Raw genomic sequence first — 15094 nt, 5'->3', positions numbered from 1 at the left:
GCAGTTCTCCGCGGCAGCAGGTTCCCACTCTTGAAGCCCGTGGAGCAGCCTAGCATTTTCAAAAGCTCGAGGAGCAGCCTGGAAGGCGTGAGCCTTCGGGGCCAGATTCCTCACGGGCGGCTCCAACTGAAGCATCGCACGAGACCGAGACAATAAGAAAGCCCGCGTGGCTGCCGGAGGCTCCTATGCTCTTTCTCACTCTACCTCTTTGCTGCCGATTCTCAACTTAGGGAAATAAAATGACTGTGACGTCGAAACAGCAAGCTGTTGATCTCCTCTCTCGCTGTGGAAGGAGAGATACCTCCTTCTCCCTCGAGAGAGAGAGAGGGAGAGCGTCTGTGCTGGGTTATTGACTGCAGTCTTTGATGGATCCAGGTTTCTTTGGGGACTCTGGTTTTGCTTGCACAGTGGGTGGCGGGGGAGGGCGATGATTCCTGTTGGAACAAGTGGGAGTGGGGGAGGAGGGCTTTGGGTTTCTAACGTTCTTCCTGTCATTTATTTTTTTGAAATTTTCTTCTGTTTCGTGGATGGATGAGAGGTGCATGGAGGGATATGGGCCAGGTGCAGGTCAGTGGGACTAGGCAGAAAAATGGTTCAGCACAGCCAAGAAGGGCCAAAAGGCCTGTTTCTGTGCTGTAATGTTCTATGGTTCTATGTCTGTGAAGAGTAAGAATTTCAGGTTGTCTACTATATGCGTTCTCGGATATTAAATGGAACCAGCGAAGTATTAAACAAAATAAATATCTCAATAATAAGTACATCAATCATCCGTCAAGTACTTCCATTGGTTTAGTTAATCTAGCCGGATCATGCAATCAAAGCTGTTTTTAGAATGCGAAAATGTGCTGCATTTCAAACTGCACAAGGTATTGACCCAGGTATTGTATAGACAAACTGAAAACTAACATATTGCATTTAAAGACCTTGTGAAGATTTGCTGCACACCATCTCAAATAATGCACAAGACACTCACCTGATTGACAATGCACCCACACGCAGTCTGTTAAATTCAGCTCAGCATTACCAGTGATGCAGGATGTACAGGACTCCAATTCTGCACATTCTGTTGAGAAAATGCACAAATATGATATTAAATATAAAATATTTAATACAAGAATCAATTGATTGACGTTTCAATAAATTCAAAGACAAACTTCATATCTACATTCACTTGCCCCATCATTGAAATGTTCACACAACCAATGATCTCATTTTTAGGGCTCTTTATCCCATGTTATTATTATTTATTGCTATTTATTTATATTTGCACAGTTTGTTGTCTTCTGCACTCTGGTTGATCTTTCATAGATCCTGTTACAGTTACTATCGTATAGATTTACTGAGTATGTCCACAGGAAAATGAATCTCAGGGTTGTATGCGGTTGTATACAACCCTGAGATAATACACACCCACTTTGATAATAAAATTTACTTTGAACTTTGAACTTCATACTTTCTTCCAATCATTTTAAATTATGCTCCCTGGAGTTAGCCACTTCCAACCTGGAACCTTTAACAGATCTGAATCTTCAAACCATTCCCCAGCATCTCCACAAATTAAGGATCAGCCTTATAAAAGGAGAACAGAGAATCATAGAGCACTATAGCACAGAAACAGGCCCTTCAGCCCATCTAATCTGTACCAAAATATTATTCGACCATAGCTCTCTATATCCCTCCCATCCATATACTCATGGCAACTTCTCTTAAATGTTGAAATTGAACCTGCATCTATCAGTTCTGCTGGCAACTCATTCCACACTCACACCATCCTCTGAGTGAAGAAGTGCCCCCTCAGGGAACTCTCAACTTTAACCTATGACCTCTGGTTTTAGTCTCACTCAGCCTCAATGAAAAATGTCTGCAGGAATTCATTTTATCTACACTCCACAATTCTATATACTTCTAGATCTTTCCTCATTCTCCTACGCTCCAGGGGACAAAGTCCTAACCTATTTTACCTTTCCCAGTAACTCAGGTCCTCTGTACTCTTTCAATATTATTGATATCCTGCCGATAGATAGGTGACCAAAACTGCACACAATACTCCAAATTTGGTCTCAACTGCTTAGCCTTCCCAGGGTCATGGGAGCAGGTGGTGGATGGCCGTACGAGCAGCTGGTGCATATCACAAGTCCTGGCTATGTGACCACTGACACCAGGCAATCTCTGAGGAGTATTGATAATGGCTGGGGTCACCCGTCTTGTAAAGACAATGCCCAACCACTTCTATCAAAAAAATTACCCAAGAACAATCATGGTCATGGAAAGACCACGATCGCCCATGTCAAACAACAAGGCACATAATGATGATGCCATACAACATGGCGCATAATGATGATGTCATATAACACAACACAATGAATGAATATCTTGTACAACTTCAACATAATATTCCAACCCATGTGTCAAAAGTTCTTTTTACAACCCCATGTACCTGTGATACTACTTATAAGGAGTTATGGATCTGTCCTACCACACTCCTCTGTTGCCTGCCATCCGCTGTGTAAGCCTTACCCTGGCAGGTCCAGTTCAAATCCAACCCCTCACACTTGTCTGCATTAAATTCCAGCGGACATTTAAAAATTGTGTAGCATCTTTTAGAGCACAAAAATACTCTGCAGGAATGCAGATTTGTATTTCCTTACTGGCTTTAAGGTCCCCTTTCAGGACAGCCAATGAAGAAATTATTTTAAACATAAGAGTTATTAATATCAGAAGAAATGTGGCAGCCAGCTACCACACAGAGAGATTCAGGTTAAGAAGTGTTTGAATGATACGTAGCACTGGACAATTTTTTTTGAACAGGGTGCTTCCTTGCGTTTTTTTGTTGTTTATGATAGACTGTTTGAAACTAAACACAAAAATAATTTCAGACTACTTGTATCACATAGAAATTTGGAGAAACAAGAAACTAGCTTTTATTGAATATAACACATTTAATGGCATAATGGCGCTGACACTTTGCAATAGTTCAAATGAGTTAAAGATGTTTTGTTGGTGACTTTTACTTGTACTCAGTGTCTGAGGCTTCTCGTTTAAGTGTCCAACAATAATCAGCCAGCATTGATGGATTCCAGTTGCCCTGATACCGTTTCTCCGTGACCGCAATGTCCTGGTGAAACCTTTCACCGTGCTCGTCACTGACTGCACCAAGAATTGCAGGAGGGAAGTCTAAATGGGAATGCAGAAAATGAATTTTAGTGGCATGTTGCTTGAAGCATGTTGTCACCTAACTGCACGTAGTTTGGTGCTCCGTAGTAGGCAAGGAGAGATTGGACAACTTGGGGTTGTTTTCTCTGGGGCAGCGGATGCTGAGGAAAGACATGAGAGGTTTAACAGTACAAGAGGCATAGATCGAATAGACAATCAGTGTCTTTTCAGAGATGAGGAGGAATTTCTTTAGCTAGAGGGTAGTGAATCTAAAAATTTGTTGCTACAGATGGCGATGGAGGGCAAGTAACTGGGCATATTTAAAATGGAGGTTGAAAGTTTCTTGGTTAGTCAGGGTGTCAAAGGTTATGGGGAAAAAGGCATTAGAATGGGTCGAGGGGGAAAATAAAATCAGCTACGATTGAATGGTGGAGAAGACTTGAAGGGCTGAACAGCCTAATTCTGCTCCTATGTCTTTTCTTCTTCTTAAGCCATTACCCGTACTGGGCCATAGGCCTCTGACAGCAGCTTCCCAGAATCCTCTGTCCTGGGCCAGTCTTTCACCTGGATGGTAGAAATTTGATCGGCCCTGCAGTTTCCATAGACTTGCAGCCTTCACTGTATGATTTCATACGTCTTCTAGACGAAGATCCATCCTCTCCCAGGATGAGGTCTTTGGAGCTTCTGTTAACATATCTGGTTTTTACGGGATGGGCTTGCTAGCCCATGCCCAGCCCTCCTCCTTTCACAGATAGGCTTCAGACCGTCCATGGCCATAAGACCATAATCAAGAACCTCTCATTCACAAGGCACATTTGCCCACAGAATTGCCACTAACTGGATGTGTTTTTTTTTGTTTTTCACACCATTCTCTGTAAACTCTAGAGACTGTTGTGCGTGAAAATCCCAGGAGATCAGCAGTTTCTGACAAACTCAAACCACCCCATCTGGCACCAACAATCACTCCACGGTCAAAGTCACTCCGGTCACATTTCTTCCCCATTCTGGTGCTTGGTCTGAACAACAACAGAACCTCTTGACCATGTCTGTATGCTTTTATGCATTGAGTTGCTGCCACATGATTGGTGAATTAAATATTTGCATTAACAAGCAGGTGTACAAAGCCACTGGGCGCATAATGGATATTAAAGCTTCATTGTACCAAGCTATTGCCTCTTGACTCAAAGAGCCCACCTCGTTTCTCATACACAGAACAAAAGCAAACCACAGCTGTAAAAGAATAGCTCCCACAAAGACTAATCTAACAACAGCACTTCAGAGATATTAAAAAGCAGCAGTTTGAAATATCAAAAATCATAAATTTCCACTGAGGCACCACAGTCAGGAGGACTCTTCAATGGTCAGGTGAAGAATTGTGTGGACTTAGTAATATAGTATAACAGGACAGAAGCAAGCCCTTCAGCCCTGGGGCAGCTAATGACAACATCCTCCCTGCTGGTATCAGTTGCTTGTGTTTGGCCTGTACCCCTCCAACTCTTATTCCTACTTGTACCTATCTGAACGCCTCTTAAATGCTTCACTTGTACTTGCCTTGATCACCACCTCCGGCAGCTCATTCCAGGTACTAATTAAGCTCTGTGTAAACCTCTCAGGTCTCGTAAATCCCTCCCCTCTTTATCTTATATCTGTGTCCTCTAGTTTTTAAACAAAGTTCAAAGCAAATGTTATTACCAAAGTACATATGTGTCATCACATACAACCCTGAGATTGATATTCTATAGAATAGTAACTATAACAGGATCAGTGAAAGACCAACCAGTGTGCAGAAGACAACAAACCGTACAAATGCAAATATAAATAAATAGCAATAAATAAGAACATGAAATAATGAGATAAAGAGTCTTTAAAGTGAGATCATTGATTGTGGGAACATCTCAATGGATGGGCAAGTGAGTGTAGTTATCCCCTTTTATTCAAGAGCCTGATGGTTGTGGGGTGGTAACTGCTCTTGAACCTGCTGGCTCGAGTCCTTCTTGGACAAGATGGCTCTGGCAATGATCAGCAAGGACTGCAGAAAATTGTTCCAAGATTCTTCTTAGCTACACTCTTTAACTCCCTACCTCTGGGGAACAGTATATGACTGTCCACCTGATCCACACCCCTCATGCATTTATAAACTTCTGTGCAATTACCTCTCATTCTCCTTCGCTCCAAAGAATAAAGACCAAACAGGAACAACCTCCCTTATAACTCAGGCCCTCGAGTCTAGGCAGCATCCTTTGTAAATCTCTCCTCCACCGTCACAGCAACAGTCCTAAATCTTTTTAATGTCATGAACCAATACTAACAAGCAATATCCATCCATCCTGTACTCTCTTTCACTTCCCACCATCTGGCAGGAGACTCCGATGCATAAAGACAAGATCAGGAAGGGAAACAGTTTCTTCCCTCAGGCCATTAGGATTCAGAACTCCCTGCCACATTGCATTCAAAGTGTCACCAGATAATTTGTACTGTACCCTATGATATTTAATTTATGCACTTTACTTTATCTATGCATAATTCATTTGTAGATTTAATTCTTAACTTTCCTAAGTTATCGTGTGTTGTGTGTACTGCTTTGGTTTACACCCTGGTCCAGAGAACCATTGCATCATATGATGGTATACACGTACAAAGTCACTAACTTATTTTCTGCCCATTAGGGCAGCAATAAAGGTCCTGCATCTCTGGTGGTGTTCAGGGCTTCTTTCATCATGCCACTAACTTTCTCATGTATATAGTTAAATGACAATAAACCTGACTTCAAAAAAAAAGGGGTCCATGAACCTTGGGTTGGAACCCCTTCTCTGAAGTTTGACAACGTTCTTCCTGTAACAGGTGACCAAAACTGTACCCTCTACTCCAACTCTGAGCTCACCAATATACAACCGCAACATAATGTCCCTATTCCTGAACTCGATGCGCTGGCTGATGCAGGTCAGCATCATAAATGGCTTCTTTACCACCTAGAGACCCTTTCAGAGGAAGGTCTGCCTGACTCAACACTACATGACCTTTTAAATGCTAAAGATCAAAGGGCAATTCCATATTTACAATGCTTCCTTTGAACTACACACAGCCTTCACAGCTCCCAGATAAAGAATTTAAATCAACATTGTCCAGTCTTCCAATTAATTGTGGTTCACAGTTCTTAGGGACCCATGGTTCAGAGCTACATTTTAAGTTTAATCCACATTTCATATTCAGATCTGAAGTCAGTTGCTAAAGTTATTTGCAATATGTGCTAACCCTAAAAAACACTCTAACAACCACCCTGTCAACTCGCACAGCTGCTTTACATGTTGTTGTATCCCAAGTCCCTCTGTTCCATAACTGTTGTCAGTGACCCGCCATTCAGAGTACAAGCCCTACCCTGGTTTGAATGTCCAAAATGCATCACCTCACACCTATCTGGAGAGAAATCCATTTGTCATTCATTCCTCAGTCCGTCTCCCTAACCAATTAAAATCTCTCAACAATCCATTGCAGCGTGCTTCGCTGTCAGCAAGACCCCCAAATTTAACATCATCAGAACGAGATGTGGTTTCATTTGAAATTATGAAGTGGGAGGCATTTTGACCCCTGTATCACCTTGAACAAGTCAGTTGATCACAAATGGAGGAGACATTACATCAACCAAACTGTGGGCCAGTTATACTCAAGTCCCAGAAATTCTGGGTCTAATTGGTGCCACCAACGTCTCAGCCTGTTAAAACCCGTAACAAACAAAACTGGGTCACACAGTCTCAGGTGTTGCCTACAAGATGGGATATTAAACTGAGACAAACAGCAGGTTATAAAAAGATTCCAGTCTTCCATATTAAGAACAGGCAGGTTATCCCTGGTGTCCTGGCCAATATTCCCTCTCCCCCGTGGTCCAGAAGTCCCTCCATCTCCACCTTGAACTTCAAAGAATGGAGCTCATCAGCTACAAACCTCCTGTACCCTCCCATGGGGCTGCAGAGGTGCAACACTTCCTCTTAAAGAAAAAGAGATAACCAAAGGGAAAAACAGCAGTAACAACTGAACCAGATCTGCCGGCTTTACTGACAAAGCTGCAAAGAGTTGTAAAATTGGTCAGCTCCATCATGGGCACTAGCCTCCATCGTATCCGGGACATCTTCAAGGAGCAGTGCCTCAGAAAGGCGGAGTCCATCATAAAGGACCCCCATCACCCAGGTCATGCCCCCTTCTCACTGCTGCCATCAGGAAGGAGGTGTAGGAGCCAGAACACTCAACGATTTAGGATTAAAATATATACTGTAATTCAGTTTTTAAAATATTATCATGTATTGCATTGTACTGCTGCTACAAAGTTTACAAATTTCACGACATAGGCTGGTGATATTAAACCTGATTCTGATTAGTGGTCCATTAGTCCTAAACAATGGCTACTAATATCTGCGACACTGGGGACACCTTCAAGAGAGAAAGCTTCACGAAGGCAACGTCCATCACTAGGGAACCTCACCATCTGGGACATCCCACTTGTTACAAACATCAGGAAGGAGATACTCAATGATATAGGAAAAGTTTCTTCCCTTCTGTCACCAGATTTCTGAATAATCCATGAATGCTATCTCGTTATTCCTTTCTTGTATTATTGATTTAATTTCACAGCTTTGTAAGTTTTGTGCCTTGCCCTCTGCTGCTGTTGCAAAACAAGTTTCATGACATTTGTCAGAGATATTAAACCTGATTCTGAAATCAATGGAAGACCAACTTAACTGTCAAAAAGCGACTCAAACTTCCTGCAAGCTCAGTGTTAGTTTCCTAAATACAACATGGTTGTTTTGATGACAAACACGTTTTCCAAATTGAGGGAGACAGATCTTCACCAGTAGAATTTAAATGCAGAGAAGGATTAAGCAATCGCTTAGCCTGGGGCAAGCCTCCCGCCAACTCTGCACCAAGGCCCCAGACAACCCCAAAAACACAGGTAGTGGGGCCATAAAGAATCCCAAATGGCTGACGTGTTGCTGTAGCTCCACGCATTCTTTTGACGTCCGGTGCTCCCAATGTGGCCTTGTTTGTAAATCGGAGGACCGTGTTGTCAAGCACCTCCGCTCCATCCATTAAAAGCGGCACTTCCCGGTGACCAAACAGTTTAATGCTGGTTCCCGTTCCCATTCCAACACTTCAGTCCATGTGCCAAGATAAGGCCATCTTGTATTCCATCTGGGTAGCCTCCAACCTGATGGCATGAATATTGATTTCTCTTTCCGGTAAGCAAATTCACCCCCCTCTTTCTTTATTCCCTACTCTGATCTTTTACTTCTCACCTGTCTAACACATCCCCCTGGGTCCCCTTCCTACTCCCCTTCTCCTATGGTCCACTCTTCTCTCCTATCAGAGTATTGCTTCTCCAGCCTTTGACCTTTTCCACTCACCTGGCTTCACCTATCACCTTCCAGCTAGCCCCTTAATGAAAGGTTTATTAAGATCTTTTGTTCTGGCATCTCTCACCCTTCCTTTCCAGCCCTGAAGAAGGGTCTCAGCCCGAAATGTTGACTGTTTTTACCCGTTCATAGACGCTGCCTGACTTGCCGAGTTCCTGCAGCGTTTTGTACGAGGTGCTTGGACTTCCAGCATCTGCAGGCTTTCTCAAATTTCGAGGGGTGATTGATAAGTTTGTGGCCTAAGGTAGGAGGAGATTAATTATACAGCTCTTGTTACAAGTACGTGCGGTTCAACTCTGAGTGATTATGCAGAAAGTTTAAAGTTAATAAACTCATCTCCTTCTACCTTAGACCACGAGCTTATCAGTCACCCCATGCTGTGGGTCACTTCAGGAGGTCCAAGACGCCGACTTCTACAAGGAAGAGAGCCGTATGCTCCACGACCATTGGACAAAGTGTTATGACTATGTTGAAAAATAAATGGGCTAGGTTTTCTAAAATTCATTCCTTCTACTTTAGGCCACAAACTTATCAATCACCCCTCATAAGACTTTTGAAAATCTTTGTGAACAGAAACACACTACTTCTCACAGACCTACTGTAAATGAATCCACTGGAAATTAAGTCACGGCAGATGTCTAAAGCAAATAAGACCATAAGATACAGGAGCAAATTAGGCCATTCGGGCCATCAAGTCTGCCCCACCATTCGATCAACGCTGCTTTATTTTTCCTCATTCTCCGTTTCCTGCCTTCTCCCTGTATCCTCACCCTGATGAATCAAGATCCTCTCAGCCTCTGCTTCAAATACACTCAACGACGACACTGTCTACTGGACGACGGGACCAAATCTCTCAAATCGCAGTCTCACTCCACTGTGACCACAGCATTCTGCAGATGCTGCAGTCCAGAGCTAAAGAAACCAAAAGCCAGAGGAACTCAAACCAGTGAGGCAGCACCTGGAGAGGGAGATGGACAGCTGCCCCTTCACCGGGGTGAAATACAGAATGCAGATCGCTAGTAGGAGCTGGCAAGCAAGAAGAGGACCCAGGTGAGGGAGGGTGGGGGTAATAGGCATCGGGTGGGGAGTGTTTAATAGTAACAGAAGCTGGGAGGTGAGGGATGGAGGCAAAGGATTGCAGAAGGTGGGAGCTGAGGGGGGGAAGGGGAGGGGAACCGAATAAGAAAAGCAGGATGGAGCGATGGGAATGGAGGTGGGCGGAAGAGGGAGGGGGACAGAAGAAGGGGAGGGGGAGGACGTGGAGGGGGGATGGGGAGGGGCATGTGGGTTGGATGTGGGAGGGGAGAGAGGGAGGGTGAACTGCGAGTGGGAGGGAGGATGACAAGAGTGGGGAGGGGGAGGGAGGGAGGGTAATGTGGGAGGGGGAGAGAGAGGGAGGTGGTGGGAGGAGTGAGGGACGGTGACATGGAAGGGGAGAGAGGGAGGGGGAGGAATTGGACAGTTCAGGAGGAGAGAGGAGGCTATTTGAAACTGGTCGATGCCCCTGCTGTCTGGTTGTAATCCTCTGATGTGTGTTTGTCTTCGTCTTGGCACTGGACCAGGACTCGGCGTGGGAATAAGGAGGGGAAATAAAAGTTCATTGGCTGAAAAACTTTAGGAAGCCCAGAATGAGGACGTGAAAGGCGCTAAAGAAATGCAATTTTCTTTAAAACTCACTCAAGCATTGAGAGATGTCACTATTCAGATAGAAGGATTAAAACTATGCAGTGGATTCTTTCAGCATTAAAATGGTTGTTTGCGCAGGACCAATCCACACAACAGAACTCCTGTTAATAATTAAATACACTTTTTTCAAAAAGTGATTTCTTGAACCCAACATACAACGACACCTTGCAACCAGCAGCCGCCAGTCGAAGGGAGGAGTTTCAAATTCCGAGTGGCAATTATCGAGGACAGCCACGGCAAAACAATGAAAAATTCCAGCCCTCTTCTCGGCCGATAACAAACCCCTTCCCTGACAGGCTCCGCTGTACGTTTCACTTCAGGGGAACGGCGCTTGTAAAACAACATCAAAAGCAGGTGCGGCTGAACTACTGTGTCCTAAACCCACAAGCGACGGGTCTACCAGAGCGCCAGATACCGCGGTCGCCACTGAAAAAAGTTGACTTTAAAATTCAAAGGTTTAAGCCGTTCTGTAATATTAAACCTGAAGTCTGGGGGGGGGGGGTGGAATTAGATACTGACAGTGGCACAGAGGATTAATTTGCAAGTAGAAAGCAGCAACTAAGCAAAGAAATAGCCGGACTGTTTTCGTGCAGTGTTGGGTATTCAATAAAGTGCATACCTGCCGCCTGTCCCTCGCCAACTCGACAAAACAGCAACAGCAGCACCGAAACTCCCACTGCAATCCCGGCTCGCTTCATGTTCCCGGGCTGCGTCTCGGCTCCCCTCCCCTCTCCGCCTGAAGGGGAATTAAATACGATGAAGTGAATGGGGTTGAAGTTTGAAGCCGGGCTCTGCGTGGTGTCTGACCCGGGACCACGTGGGACAGAGAGCGAAGCCTCCTCACGCCGACTGGACCCAAAACACTCCGGGCGAGCGGCGCTGCGCAAATCCAGATCGCATTTCACATGTGATCCGAGTGTGTGCTTTGCCTGGCGACCAAATCCCCGGAGAGATCGTCCCTCTCCTCCCCGTTTCGCGCAGAGACTGTGCAGCCTGCTTTCGGCGGGCGGGAGATTACACCACCCTCCCAAAACAAAGGGTCGGGGGCCAAAGATGCTGATTCCCCCCCGTGAAGTGGCCCTTTACCTCTTGTCGTATGACTCATGGCGTGTCATTCGAGACGACATTGGCAAACGCCGGCGGAAACAAGTCAGCAGACCCGACCGCCGCTTCAATTAATCTACACTCCAGAGATTGTGCAGACCCAGAGCACGGCGCACGAAACGCCGGAGGAACTCGGCAGGTCAGGCAGCGGCTACGGCCTGGACTGTTTATATAGAATCATAGAAAAGTACTTAGAACACAGAAGGGTACAGCACAGTGTTGTGCCGAACCAACTGAGAAGCAAATCTTCCTTGTTCCGATCCAAACGTCTCTTAAGAGCCTCTAACGTATTTGCAGCCTACCAGACTGCCTAGAAACAGACCCTTCGGGCCATCTAGTTTGTTCCTCACCCTGACGCAGGGTGTCGGCCCCAAACCGTGTCGAGCTCGGTTTCGGCGTTCGTGAAAGAGAAGTTCGGATGGGAGGGGATAGAGGTCTGTGGTCCGGGTGCGGGTCGATGGGAGCAGGCTATTTCAATGTTTCGCTGCACGGACTAGATGGACCGAAGGGCCTGTTTCTGTGCAGAACTTCACTACGACTCCAAGAAACGTCGCCTGCTTGTTTCCCTCCATAGATGCTGACTGACCCGCAAGTTCCTTCATTTAAAGAAAGTCTCAAGTTGGCCAGGGTAGCGAGAGGCAGGTGTCCCGGACACTGTTTGGAGGGAGGGGGAGTCGTTGTTTATAAAATGACTGAACACGCCTTCGTGTTTAACCCTAAACACAGGAGATTCCGTAGGTGCTGGAAAACCATAGCAAACACACACTTTGCTGGAGGAACTCAGCGGGTTGGGCAGCATCTGTGGAAGGAGAGTAAACAGTCGGCGTTTCGGGTGGAGACCCACATCAGGACTGTATACTCTTCCACATAGATGCTGCCTGGCCTGCTGAGTTTCCGCATTTAACCGGTCCAGCTCTTGAACAGACTGCTGCTTGAAATGTAGGCTCACGCTCCATTGCTGGGGCAAGACGGGGGGCGAACACTGACGTGACATTATTTCACACAACGGGAGAGTTCTTTCCCCACTAATCCCGCACATGGGTGCTTGCGGCGTGGCTTGGTTGGTGCATTTCCATCGCTTCAGCGCGTCATTGACTATAAACCGCTCTCCCGACACGCAATCTGCCTTCGGGTTGGAGCGCCAGTGACATCGCACGCAACCTGGCTGTTTCTCCCCCACACAACGAGATGCACTCACGCTTGAAGCCCAGTTCTGCCCAGAAAAGAAATCCCCAACAGAACATTATACACCTAGGCGAATTGTTTGGGAACCGGCGGCTTTGGAGTTAATTTCTCAAGAGACAAAAGCATCTCGCGGAGTGAGCCCAGCTGGGGATAAGGATTATACTTGTCAACCCTACACCAAACCAGTCCCGTGACGTTCAAAGTTGAAAATCAATTTTATTACCAGAGTACATATATGTGTCATCATATACAACCCCGAGATTCATTTTCCTGTGGGCATACTCAGCAAATCTACAGAATAGTAACTACAACAGGATGAATGAAAGATCAACCAGAGTGCAGAAGACAACAAACTGTGCAAATGCAAATATAAATAAATAGCAATAAATAACGAGAACATGTGATAATGTGATAAAAAGTCCTTAAAGTGGGATCATTGGTTGTGGGAACATCTCAATAGGTGAGTGTAGCTATCTCCTTTAGTTCATGAGCCTGATGGTTGAGGGGTAGCCTCTGTTCTTGAACCTGGTGGTGCGAGTCCCGAGGCTCCTGGACCTTCTACCTGATGGTAGCAGCGAGAAGAGAGCATGTCCTGGGTGGTGGGGATCTCTGATGATAGATGCTGCTTTCCTACGACAGAGTTTCATGTAGATGTGCTCAGCGGTTGGGGGGGGGGGGCTTCACCTGTGATGGACCCGGCCGAATCCATTGCCTTTTATTGGATTTTCTGTTCAAAGACATTGGTATTCCCATACCAGGCCATGATGCAGCCAATAAATACACTCTCCACCACGCATCTATAGAAGTCTGCCAAAGTTTTTGATTTCATGCTGAATCTCCGTAAATTCCTGAGCAGGTTTACCTTCCTGTTGGCGAGTCCTCAAGAAACTGAAGCACAGGGCAGTATATTGTGTCATATACATAAGAAGGCCCTTCAGAAGGGCCACAACCTTGTCGTTGGGTTTGGAGGCTTGCGTGCCTCAATGACTCGGAGAGCTTTATTGGCTAGAGTCAGGGCTTTACGCTTTGGCTCTTGGTAGGGTCACCCTTGCCAAACAGGTCAAAGGGTAGAGGGCAGAATAAGAGTGGTCCACCACTCCTCCAGGTTCAGGGGTTCGGCTCAGGGCTAACGACCCTGACTGGTCAAACAAAATTGTTGCGGAAACAGCAATGAAGAATCCTTCTACATCTGAGTGTGACAGTATTCTTGAGTCTCCGCCCGGGACCTGAGCAACTGACAGGAGTGAAAACCGAGAGGAAGCTACTGACATGAAGAAGGAAGCCCTGAACACTGCCAGAGATGGAGGACCTTCAATGCTGCCACCAGTGGCGTAATGGGCCATGTGTAAGTAACGGAGGGTGGGAACTCAGGAAGGTCTTCCTGATTTGAGGCGGCCTAATAGTCTGAAACTCGCTGGGTGATGGCCAGGTGGAGCTGGAGGCTCAGTCCACTGGAGAAGTTGCCCTTTGAACTTCCAACCTGTCGCAAGATCAGGGTTCTGGCTGATAACTGGCAGCAGGGATAAGATTGCTGTTGTGGATATGAACATAGAAGAATACAGCACAGCTCAGGCCCTTCGGCCCACAGCGTACTACTAACCTGTTAGCCTTCTCAAAGATCAATCGAACACTTCCCTCCCGCATAGCCCAGGAGTGACCGGGGTTCAAGTCCCGCCACTGCCTGTAAGGAGTTAGTACGTTCTTCCTGTGACACGTGGGTTCCCACTGGGTGTCCCAGTTTCCTCCCACAGTCCAAAGACGTACAGTTGGTCGGTTGATTGGTCATTGTAAATTGTCCCTTGATTAGGCTAGAATTAAATTGAAGGGGTGGGGCAGTATGGTTTGAAGGGGCAGAAGGGCCTATTCTGTGCTGTATCTCAATAAATAACTAAATAGCCCTCGATGTTTCGATCAGCCGTGTGCCTGTCTAAGATTCTTGAATGTCCCTGATGTATCTGCAGGGTGGCAGGCTGGAGATACGTCTCTACCAAAGCAGGTGTAAGGTGCTCTTTCCCTCCACCAGCCTGCAGGTCACCCTTGGGCAAGGTGTAGCACCTGCTTAGCCCCCCCCCCCCCCCCCCACTGATCAGGGTCACATGAAGCCATGGGAGCAGGTGGTGGATGGTTGTATGAGCAGTTTGTGCAGATCACAAGTCCAGGTTGTGCCTGGGGTCATTTGTCTTGCAAAGACATTGCCCAGAAGAAGGCAATGGCAAACCAATCCTATAGAAAAAAATTGCCAAGAAAGGTCATGGTCATGAACGCCCACGTCATACTGACACAACACATAACACACGAACGAACGAATCACCTTAATATTATGCTCCCTCGTTTTAGTGATTTCTGCCCTTGGAAAAAGTCTCTGGTTGTCCAGTTGATCTATGCTTCTTATTATCTTGTACAACTCTTTCAAATCACCTCTCATCCTCCTTCTTTCTAAAGAAAACAAGTCCCAGCTTGCTCAGCCTATCCTTATAAGACACGCTCTCTAATTCAGGCAGCATCGTGGTAAATCTCCTCTGCACCCTCTCTAAAGCTTCCACACCCTTCCTGTAATGAAGTGA

General features: G+C 46.0%; 1 protein-coding gene across 5 annotated transcripts in view; it reads right to left on the bottom strand.

Annotated features, from left to right (window-relative positions):
- Positions 1 to 13169, bottom strand: part of cd164l2 (CD164 sialomucin-like 2) — a 75797-nt gene extending 62628 nt beyond the window's left edge. For 2 of the 5 annotated variants that reach the window (XM_059949185.1, XM_059949186.1), the window contains exons 1-2: positions 10861 to 13169; positions 974 to 1063 (exon numbers count right to left, since the gene is read on the bottom strand). In XM_059949185.1, coding sequence (XP_059805168.1) covers positions 974 to 1063; positions 10861 to 10939 — 169 coding nt within the window. In that variant the 5' untranslated portion in view covers positions 10940 to 13169. The remainder of the gene's footprint in view (positions 1 to 973; positions 1064 to 10860) is intronic. The other 3 variants (XM_059949187.1, XM_059949189.1, XM_059949188.1) reach the window with 3 other exon arrangements.
- Between the last annotated feature and the right edge of the window lie 1925 nt (positions 13170 to 15094).

This window comes from Hypanus sabinus, chromosome 24, assembly GCF_030144855.1.
Source record: "Hypanus sabinus isolate sHypSab1 chromosome 24, sHypSab1.hap1, whole genome shotgun sequence".
NCBI classification, from domain to species: Eukaryota; Metazoa; Chordata; class Chondrichthyes; order Myliobatiformes; family Dasyatidae; genus Hypanus; species Hypanus sabinus.
The sequence above is the reverse complement of the archived record's forward strand: the minus strand, read 5'-3'. Positions and strand labels throughout refer to the sequence as shown.